Below are 10,879 nucleotides of genomic sequence, written 5' to 3' on the forward strand. Positions count from 1 at the left end.
AATAATGTAGTATGATATTTTAACATCAATAATTAAACATGCACATTATTATAAAAAACAAACTGAAAGCAAATGTAAGATAGGCTGTAACTCCTATATTATATTCAACACAGATGTAATCTGACACCTTGTTATGCAGTGGAGATTGTATAGCGCTGCTCTGACTGGATTATGAGTGCGCATGCGCGCAGCGAATTTTCCACAACAGTTCTCCCATTAAATATAGAAAATATACAGCAAACTCTGCTTCAAACAATAACATAACATGTAATAATAAAGGAAGTATAACTCTAGTCCGGATAATAATAAAGTTATGTATACAAACATACGAGCTAGAGTGGCATGAATACACGAGGGGAAACACGCACGCACACACACACATCTATGATATAACGTTACATCACGGGCACAATGACTTGTTTCCCAGAGCGAATGCAGCACTCATCCAGTATATAATCAAGGATTACAAACTTACTTTTGCATTCACGCACAACACTTCGTCCGAAATGCGGTATGTAAACAGTTTATACCGATGTAACTTCAGCGTCAATCTCCGAGTCCCGCTGTATTGTCATACTGTCTCTGTGAGGGCGGGGGAGGTCACATGCTCAAGGTTTCTGGACGCTGATTGGCTCAGGTAGGGTGCCATGTGTGTGTGCCTCAAATACAGAGGGAGAAATTTTAAAGAGAGGTTAGATTTGACGGCAAACTATAGCCTTTTTTACAGCCGCCCCCATATTTCCGTAAGGAAATATGTACACATTCAAAAGGCTTTTTAATCTACTGTCGGTTACAATTACTTTAATCAGGAATAGCAGGTAATTGTATAAGTCGTGCAACTGGTCTAGTGTATGTTTTTTCTCCCACCTGAACCTTGGCTGTCCTCACTCTGGTGTCAGCTCCAGGGAATACTTCTGATACCTTCCCCACAGGCCAGAGAGCTCTGGGTAGTTGAGGGTCGATAATCAACACCGTAGTGCCAACCTGTATGTCTGGAGAATCCTTTCGCCACTTTTGACGGTTCTGAAGACCCGGGAGGTAGAATTTAAGGTAATGTCTCCAGAATTGGTCCGCGAGGATCTGGCTGTGACGCCATCGCCGTCGGCTGATCAGCTCAGACTGGGGATATACTGTCAAGGGGAGTGAAGCATCTGGCCGCCCCATTAGGAGACAATTTGGGGTAATGGGGTCAGGATCAGAAACATCAGATGATGTATATCCCAGTGGTTTGGAGTTCAGGATTCCTTCAATTTCCACCAACACAGTTTGAAGGACCTCAAAAGTCACTGATTGAGTTCCTAGAGTCACCATCAGTGCGTTTTTCAAGGAGCGAATTTCTCGCTCCCAACAACCTCCAAAGTGGGGTGAGCTAGGAGGGTTGAAATGGAATTCAATTTGTTGTTTAGCCAGATGTCTCTGCAGATCTGGAGCAAGAGCTGTAAAAGCTTCCTTTAGCTCCCTTTCACCGCCTCTGAAGTTTGTGCCTTGATCTGACAAGAGCTCATGGGGTTTTCCTCGTCTAGCCGTGAATCGTCTGAGAGCCATAAGGAAGGAGTCGGCTTCCAGACTATGCAGGATGTCAATGTATACTGCTCTGGTGGTGAGGCATTTGAAAATTATTCCCCATTTTTTTTCACTGCGTCGACCCACTTTAACGGTATAGGGGCCAAAGCAGTCCACACCAGTGGAGTAAAAGGTGGGCTGGAACAGACGTAGTCTTACTGGGGGGAGGTCCGCCATTTTAGGTACCTCTGGTTTTTTCCTCCATTTCTGGCACTGCACACACTCTCGCTGCAGATGCTTGATGGCCTCTCTACCCCGTAGAACCCAATATTTACGGCGGAGTTCAGCGAACACCCTCTCAGGACCTGGATGACAAAGTTTGGAGTCATAACTTTGGATGATAAGTTTCGTGATGGGGTGCTTTGGATCTAGTACTATAGGGTGCATGTTGTCAGGTTCAAGATAGGGACTATGCCGTAAACGTCCGCCAACTCTGATTAATTTGGTTTCTCCATCAAGTTCTGGGGCCAGTGCGACTAGTCGACTGTTCCGTGAAAGTGGTTTACCTGTCCTTAGTTGTTCTAGGTCTGATGAAAAGCATTCTTGAAAAGCATTCTTGCTGTGCTTGCTGCAAAACACGGATCTCTGCACTTCTGTAGTCATCGGCTGTGGCCTCACCATTTTTGGCCTCTTGAAGAGCCGTGGACTCGATTAGTTCCTCGAAAGACTTAAACTGACTGAATTCAGAGGAGGTGAAGCAGACTAGAGTACTGGACCCAGTCTTGCGAAGTTCATCATCATCCATATCAATTGGACTGGGGCAAACAGGCCACAGGTTGGCCGGATCTTTTAAGAAAGGCGGTCCTTGGCACCAGCGTTTGTCCGGGCCAATCTCGCGCAGACTCATTCCCCGAGTGATGTCATCGGCCGGATTGTTGGCGGAGGGTACATATCGCCAGCTGTGTTGTTCTGTAAGATCCTGAATTTCTGCCACCCGAGTCCCAACAAATACTTTAAATCGGCAGGAGTCCGATTGTAACCATGTGAGGACCGTAGTGGAATCGGTCCACAAGATCGTTTGGCGTATGGGCAGGTTTAACTCATTGTTGAGTACTTTGGAAAGTTGAGCTCCTGTCAGTGCAGCGCACAGTTCTAGTCGGGGAACAGATTGTTGTTTCTTTGGTGCTACACGTGATCTTGCTGTTAAGAAAGCCCATGTTGATCCTCTGTTCGAAGATATGCCACAGAGCCATAGGCACGTTCGGAGGCATCACAGAAAACATGTATATCTCTTAGGCTCGTTTTTGTGTCTTTGGTGGGGCTACTGTAACACCGAGGAAGAACGATATTCTGTAGGGCTGGTAGCTCCTCCTCCCATTCGGTCCAGGTTTGTAGCAGATCTGTGGGCAAGTGTGGATCATCCCAATCCCGTTTTTTGTCCCACAATCGTTGAACGAGGATCTTGGCGCGAGTGGTGTAGGGGATGAGGTAACCCAATGGGTCGTACTGGCTGGCTAGGATTCTATATATGTTACGCATGGTAGTCTCACTACTGTCTTTGGCACGGTATTTGTAGGAGATTGTGTCAGACTGATGGTTCCAGAGGAGCCCCAATGTCGACTCATGGGTGTCTGTTTGGCCTTGTGAAATCCAGAGTTCTGCACTGTCTGAAATTGCATTGTGAGGCAGGTGACTTATGGTTAAAGGGACATTGCTGGACCACTGCCTCAGCTCGAAGCCTCCATCTGCCAGCAGGTTCCTTATTTTGTCAACGAAACACTTTGCTTCTTCTGCTGAAGTGAAACTTTGTAGGCAGTTGTCTACATAAAAGGATTTCAGCACCGAATTGCTGACATCATCTCCAGGCAGGCTATGATCAAGGACGTGTTTCTGGAGTGCAAATACGGCACAGCAGGGGCTGCAGGTAGTGCCGAATGGGAGGACTTGCCATTCGTACACACTGGGTTGTTCCTGTATATTCAGATCTCTCCAGAGGAAACGCAAGAGTGGTTTGTCTTCTGGAAGTAGTCGAATTTGGTGGAACATCCCCTTGATGTCGCTGCTGACTGCTACTGAATGTTCCCTAAATCTGAGCAGCACAGCAAGTAGAGATGGTCCTAACACTGGTCCTGGCAACAGAAGCTCATTCAAGTTTTGTCCGTGATATTGGAACGAGCAGTTGAAAACTATCCTGTTTTTCCCATTGTGATGCACCATGTGATGCGGGATGTACCAGGAGCTGGAAGGATCTGGCTCAGCATTCTGTGGCAATTTGCTAACATAACCTGCTTGTTCCAGTTTTGAAATCTCAGCAGTATAAGCGGCTGCTTGCTCTGGATTCTTTGCCAATCTCTTTTCAGTGGCCCTCAGCTGTGATAAGACTGCCTCTTTGGGTGCCCTGAGTTCTGGCATGTTCTTGACACGCAAGAGAGGGGTTGCGTAACGCTTGATACCATCCACCTCAACCCTGATTGTCTTCTTTTCCAAGAGGTTCACCGCTTCCTGGTCCAGTCTGGATCTGATGCAAATCTTTTCGTTGCGCCAGGGCAGTATGTCCATCTGCCATAATTTCTCCACTTGCTTGTAGAGATCTGATTCTGGGAACGAAACCGAAGTGAAGAGACAGTACTGTTCAGTCATCTCCTGCCGAAAGTGTTGGACTGGGCCCTGTAATGTCCAGCCAAGACGTGTCTTTATAGCCGCTGGTCCCCCTGGAGGGCCTAGTCTTACTGGTTCTACGGGAGTGATCAAATGGGGATAATCAGAACCAATGAGCAGCACTGGACAGACTGCGTCAAAATCATACAGTGGAAGCCCTTTAAGGTGTTGATATCTCTTTCTCAGATTATTCACTGGATGTGAGTGTTCTGCTAAACTTAGCTGTTGAGCAGTAAAGGCACCTTTGATGTGATACCGTTTGGTGGGCTGAGCCATTGGGGAGATTGTAAATGAGACGGCTGCACCTTTGAGAACTTGAAACTCCTGCCTGACTGTTCGAAGGGGTAGGTCTTCAGGCTGACCTTTGAGGCCCAACTGCTGAGCTGCATTGTGGAGGAGGATAGTTCTCTCAGATCCATCATCCTGGATTGCGTATGCATCCATTCTCCGTTTTCCATTTCTAAGAATCACTTTTGTGATTTTAAGAAGAACTTTCCGGCTGGTGGGCGGTTTATGAATCAGGAGAATCTCATTCATAGTGTTGAGCAGACAGGTGTTGGTATCAGCAGTTTCATCGTGAACAGGTTTTGGATTCTCTGGCTTCCAAGCACTGATGTCATGCAGAGCCATAAGGTGTCGACTGTTGCACTGTTTGCATCGCATTTTTAGGTTACATTCTGCTGACTTATGAGTTCTACCACAGCGCCAACATCTGTTGTTGTCTTTGACCCAGCTTCGTTTCTGGTCTTTAGTAAGCAGCTTGAAGTTAGTGCAGTTGTTGAGGGAGTGCTTACTGTTGTCACAGTAGGTGCAGTAGGGTCTCAGAGAAGTCTTAAGTGGTGAAGCAGATGGCATAGACTCAGAATTCTCCTTCTCAGTGTTCAGTAAGATTGTAGTGCTTTTAGCGGCTGACTTAGAGTCTCTGAAAGTCTCTCTTGTTCGTGGTAAGGGCCCTCTACGTTGATTACTTGCAAACCTTGTAGTGTCCTCTTGAACTTGGATTTCAAACTCCAGCCATTCTGCAAAATCCAGAAGTGTAGGGATGGGCACATGATGTGGATGTGCAAACCTCCGAAACCCTGATCTGAGGTCATGTGGAAGCTTCCCAAGCAGCCGAGACACATGCGACCCACATTGTAATTCGAAAGTTCCCTTCTTGCCTAATTGTTCCAGCATGCCAACCAGGGAACGGACCTTGAGAGCGAAAAGTCTAAAGGCCTTCTGGTCTCCACTAGCTATATTTGTGCCATCCATTAACTCTGCAATCCGTTGTAGAGCTAGTTGATGTGGCTGACCATACTGCTGATCTAAAGCAGCCATCGTCCTTGTGTAAGGGTGTTGCGAATGGCAGTACGAGTCAGCAATTAGCAGAGCCTCCTCTAATTTCAGATGATCCATCAGTATCTGGAATTTGAACCTTTCTGTCGCATTAGCTGGGAGGATATTTTCCAGAGCAATTTTCAGTCGTGAGAACTCTCTTGGGTTAGGATGTATAAAATCAGGAATTGTGGGGGTTGGACCTCTATACATCAGTTCTCGTTCAGGGGGAGGTGATGGAGTAAGTGACCGGCATGGCATTTGTGGATGTCTTGTAGTGTCTTGAGAGACCCAATATGGAGAATTTGAGTGTTCTTGTCTGTGGGAGTAATGTGCCTCTAATCTCTGAACCCCTTGTGGCCTATAGTGGTAAGAAGAGCTCTGTTCTCTATTGTAAGCAGATGCTGGAGTTGGGTGGTGTGGAGGACTTTGAAACTTGTCCTCGGTCTGATGCTCCTTTTGCGGTTTTATGCGCGGAGCTGGTACAGGTCTGAAGCTAGTTTCCTCAGAACGTGCCTGTGGGCGGACACGTGGTGCAGGCACAGGAGAACTGGAGCCATACTGCCTCGTAGGGGTATCAGGCGAAAGTGGCTGACTTCCAGGAAGTTGATGCTCCATCTGAATTTGTAGCTGCTTCATTTGCTGCTTGAGCTGAGAAAGCTCCTTTGCATATTGGTCATTTTTGCTCTGAACTGTGTCCCTTTCCTGCTGTATCCTTTGTAGGACTTTGCGGAGATCCTTATTCTCTTCCCTTAGGATGTCTGATGCAGATTTGCGCTCATCATCGGACCACTGTGACAGATTGTCATCTTCATAACCTGGTAGCACTGGAGTGAATCCAGTTGCGCCTTTCTCTGCCAGTCTGCCTGGATGAGTGAGTGGTGACATGGGTTCTGGAACAGGCTTAGAGAGGGTGAAGCCAGTGAGATCGTACTCATCGTAACGTGCGGGAAGGACAGTCCTCCTCCTGACTCGCACAATTGGCTCATCCTCTTCATATAGTGACATCTTCTATCTCTTTGGTAAGTCCAACTCCGGCTCGAAGGACCATGAAAAAATGCTTCTGATTAGTAGCACTTATACAACAAGTTGCCAGCTCAGGGTGCTGACCCACCAAAGACTGTCCGATTAGAGACCAAACGAAGATGCACTTTTCTGGGAATAACCCATTTATTGTCACCACTCAACAGACTGGCTTGTATGGTTGTGTTTGTGTGGTTTTCTAAAAAATAAATAGTAAAATAAACATGAATATACATAATAACAATGATAAATTACAACAATTAAACATGAGCAATAATGTAGTATGATATTTTAACATCAATAATTAAACATGCACATTATTATAAAAAACAAACTGAAAGCAAATGTAAGATAGGCTGTAACTCCTATATTATATTCAACACAGATGTAATCTGACACCTTGTTATGCAGTGGAGATTGTATAGCGCTGCTCTGACTGGATTATGAGTGCGCATGCGCGCAGCGAATTTTCCACAACAGTTCTCCCATTAAATATAGAAAATATACAGCAAACTCTGCTTCAAACAATAACATAACATGTAATAATAAAGGAAGTATAACTCTAGTCCGGATAATAATAAAGTTATGTATACAAACATACGAGCTAGAGTGGCATGAATACACGAGGGGAAACACGCACGCACACACACACATCTATGATATAACGTTACATCACGGGCACAATGACTTGTTTCCCAGAGCGAATGCAGCACTCATCCAGTATATAATCAAGGATTACAAACTTACTTTTGCATTCACGCACAACACTTCGTCCGAAATGCGGTATGTAAACAGTTTATACCGATGTAACTTCAGCGTCAATCTCCGAGTCCCGCTGTATTGTCATACTGTCTCTGTGAGGGCGGGGGAGGTCACATGCTCAAGGTTTCTGGACGCTGATTGGCTCAGGTAGGGTGCCATGTGTGTGTGCCTCAAATACAGAGGGAGAAATTTTAAAGAGAGGTTAGATTTGACGGCAAACTATAGCCTTTTTTACAATTATTCCTTTCCTTGATATATATTCCCCAATCTTTACTTTAATATTTCTTTCCATTAAAAACTCTTTAATCCAATTATATAATTTTCCGTCTATTCCAATTTGATCTAATTTGATCAATAACCCTTCCTTCCATAGCATATCATAAGCTTTTTCTACATAAAAAAAAAACTGCTATTAGAGTTTCTTTATTTATCAAAGCTTTCCTTATATCTGACTCCAAATTAATAATTGAGTCCAATTGACTTTTTCCATGTCTAAAACCATTTTGATATGGGGAAAAAAATATATATATTCTTCTCCATATGATACATTAAACGATCTGTAATCATTTTTTCCATTACTTTACCTAAATGTGCTGTTAACGCTATCGGTCTGTAGTTTAGCGGAATACTTGGATCTTTACCTGGTTTTCTAATAGGAATTATTACAGCTTCTTTCCAATTCTTAGGTAACGTCCCTTCTTCCCATACCCTGTTGTAAAACTCTAGAATGACTTTAAGAGATTCTTCACTTAACTTTTTTAACATTACATAACTAATTCCATCCTGTCCTGGAGTTGACGCTTTTGTATTTTTTAATGCCCTCTTTAATTTTGAATATGAAAAAGGCACATCTAGAATACTATTTGTTACTCTTTTTTCCCCTAAAATAAATGGATGTTCTTTTAATAACTTCTCCCTCATTTCCTTACATTCCTTCATCAAATTATTCGAACTATTTATTTTTGAGAATTCTCTTCTAAACATTTCTGCTTTCTCCTCATCACTTATTGCTATTTCTTCCCCACTACTTAACACAGGATACTCATATTCTCTTCTAATGCCACTCATCTTTTTAATCATACTCCATACTTCCCCAATTGGAGTATTTTCCCCAATTTCTTCACAGTATGATCTCCAATATTCTTTCTTCACTTCCCTTATTGTTCTTCTAGTTTCTGCTTGTGCCTTTTTATATATTATCATGTTTTCCCAATTGTGAGTTTTCCTTAGAATTTTAAATGCTTTCCTTTTCCTCTTAACTGCTATTGCACACTCCTCATTCCACCATGGAACTATTTTCCCCTCCCTCTTTCCTTTGGTTTCCGGAATGCATTCTCTAGCAGCACTCTGTATCACTGATATTATTTTTGAATATATTCTTTAAATTATTATTCTTTCATTCATCTTGATCATTTTCAATCCTTCCTCACATATTCTTTCAAATTTTTCCCAGTCTGCTTTCTCATATTTCCACTTTCCTGTATTTACTTTCTTTATCTTCCTTATCTCATTATTTACAATTGTACTTAATATTGGAAAATGATCACTACCCACTGTACAATTTAATACCTCCCAATTTATTATTCCCCCTAATTCATTAGAAACAATAGTTAGATCAATTGCTGATTCCCTCCCTAAATTTACATCCATACGAGTTTTTGTTCCATCATTTATACAAACTAAATTCTCCTTTTCCATCACCTCTTCAAACATCGCATCAATTTTAAAATATTGCTGATTACTTACAAAGCACTAAATGGTTTAGCTCCGCAGTACTTGAGCGAGCTCTTAACGCATTATAGTCCTTCACGTCTATTGCGATCTCAAAATTCCAGCCAGTTGATAATACCTAGAATATCAAAATCGACTGCTGGCGGTAGATTTACCACGGTAGATTTACCTGTTAAAAAGGCCCCCTTGTGGTCGCTAAGCATCAGACACTTTACTGTGACTCTCTCTCTCCTACTGGACGACGCTTCGCTTCACCTGGACTCTTAGCCAATCACAAGTTGACTCAGGATCGCTGCACGCGGGTAACATTCTGTCAGAGACTTTTGCCAGTAGTGTACGCTAACCGCACGGACTTACAACCTGCCTTGATACAACTGCTTTATTCTGTGTGCGTCTTTACAAGTAAGAATCAGAATATTGTTGTTCTTTTACTGTCATTGTTAAGGCTAGATTGGTAGTGTTTTGTCTGTTTAGTGTTGCTAAATGTAAGCTCAGGCTTTTCCTGCCCAGCTAGACCTCGTGTCGTGATGCTTCTTTCTATCAATGTATAGGTTGCCACTCGGGCATTATTCTTTGGTTACACATTGTAGAAATACCAGTTAAGCACCTTTGCGCATAGTTTGTAAGCTATCGCGGTGATATTCGCCTTCAATCCAGTTAATTGGTTATAGGGCACGCACCTCCCGCATGTACACTGGTCGTCACGTGACACCTCTCGGAGCGGCCTGGTGTAGTTATTTATGCGACCAGCAGAGGGAGCCATTGTATTGCGAATGGCTTATCCTTTCTTATTGTTATAGTTGTAGCTGCTTACAGAACAGCCTTTTTCATTCTTTAATGCCAGTTTCGGCCATGTTAAAATATTATTGTATTTTATTTCTACTATATTATTATACATTTAATACTACTAGAGGTTTGTTGCATGATAATCATTTATTTGCATTCAACTAATTATGTTTGTTTTATTTCTTTTATTTATTTCAGAACCACACATCAATGTACATATTCAATCATGCAGTTGTAAATTCAATAAATACTTCCAATGAAGAAATCTTGCGTGATTCTGGCCGATCACCCGCTGTGAGCTCTACCTAACGATCCACAAACTATCTAAATCAAAGAAGCCAGTCCTCTTCTGCACATTACCACTCTACAGATAAAGCGTTGTCAGGAAAATTCGTTTCGCAAACCTACCCCGAAGTGACAAAAAAAAAAAAAAAATCCGTATCACAATTTATAAGGAAAGACCAGTACTTTGTTTAGGCTTGGTTTGTAGGGAATTACAAACCTGCACACATATATTCAAACGCACATAACTATGGAACCCGTTCTTAATGCGCATCTGAACGCCATCAGCGTTTCTCACAGGTTCGCGTTTAAAGTCTGTGTAGAGGGAATGGTGTCGTCTTAGCGGCCCCTAATTTAATAACAAATGATCGTTGCGACGGAAGCAAATCAATCAAAACTAACTTTAGCTGGAAAATAACTTTATTAAAGAACCGATATAAAGCCAAAACAATCTCTGTTACCTTAAATTATACGTTTATCTCTGTAAAGCTGCTTTGAAACAATCTACATTGTTAAAAGCGCTATATAAATGAAGATGACTTGACTTGACTTGACTTGACAATAAGAGACTCTAGAACATCTCACTGTCACTGATTTATCATGCAGCTCAAAGCATTGTAGCGTTTATACGCCCACGTATAAATATTATTAATTATTATTCATAACGGATTATGATCAATAATTAATATTTTAATTATTTTTAATTATTTTCAGAATTTACTGTAACAGAATCAATAGTATGATCATTTTATCAGTTCATCCAATGAACAGAAAGCATAAACAAGTATTAACTCTTGGAAATATAATATCTTCCTGG

The 10,879-nt window shown here is 42.4% G+C and overlaps 2 protein-coding genes across 2 annotated transcripts; both read right to left on the bottom strand.

Annotated features, from left to right (window-relative positions):
- Window positions 1-475: 475 nt before the first annotated feature.
- On the bottom strand, window positions 476-2,103 carry LOC311288856 (uncharacterized protein). The gene is made up of 2 exons (XM_084406473.1): window positions 868-2,103; window positions 476-659 (listed from the first exon to the last, which is right to left on the bottom strand). The coding sequence occupies exons 1-2, from the start codon at window positions 1,948-1,950 to the stop codon at window positions 609-611; spliced, it is 1,134 nt and encodes a 377-aa protein (XP_084262599.1). The 5' UTR covers window positions 1,951-2,103; the 3' UTR covers window positions 476-608.
- Window positions 2,104-2,706: 603 nt separating this feature from the next.
- LOC311289097 (uncharacterized protein) lies at window positions 2,707-7,493 on the bottom strand (the record flags this gene model as incomplete). Its single annotated transcript, XM_084406855.1, has 2 exons — window positions 7,249-7,493; window positions 2,707-6,700 (listed from the first exon to the last, which is right to left on the bottom strand). Exon 2 carries the CDS (start codon window positions 6,484-6,486, stop codon window positions 2,707-2,709), a length of 3,780 nt encoding a protein of 1,259 aa, XP_084262981.1. The 5' UTR covers window positions 6,487-6,700; window positions 7,249-7,493.
- Between the last annotated feature and the right edge of the window lie 3,386 nt (window positions 7,494-10,879).

This window comes from Rutilus rutilus (assembly GCF_951802725.1).
Source record: "Rutilus rutilus genome assembly, chromosome: 4".
Lineage (NCBI taxonomy): Eukaryota > Metazoa > Chordata > Actinopteri > Cypriniformes > Leuciscidae > Rutilus > Rutilus rutilus.

Coding starts and splice junctions, on each gene's coding strand:
- LOC311288856 (XM_084406473.1), bottom strand. CDS start 1,950: ATGCACCCTATAGTACTAGATCCAAAGCACCCCATCACGAAACTTATC. Junction 660..867: donor TGAGGACAGCCAAGGTTCAG/GTGGGAGAAAAA, acceptor TCTGTATTTGAG/GCACACACACATGGCACCCT.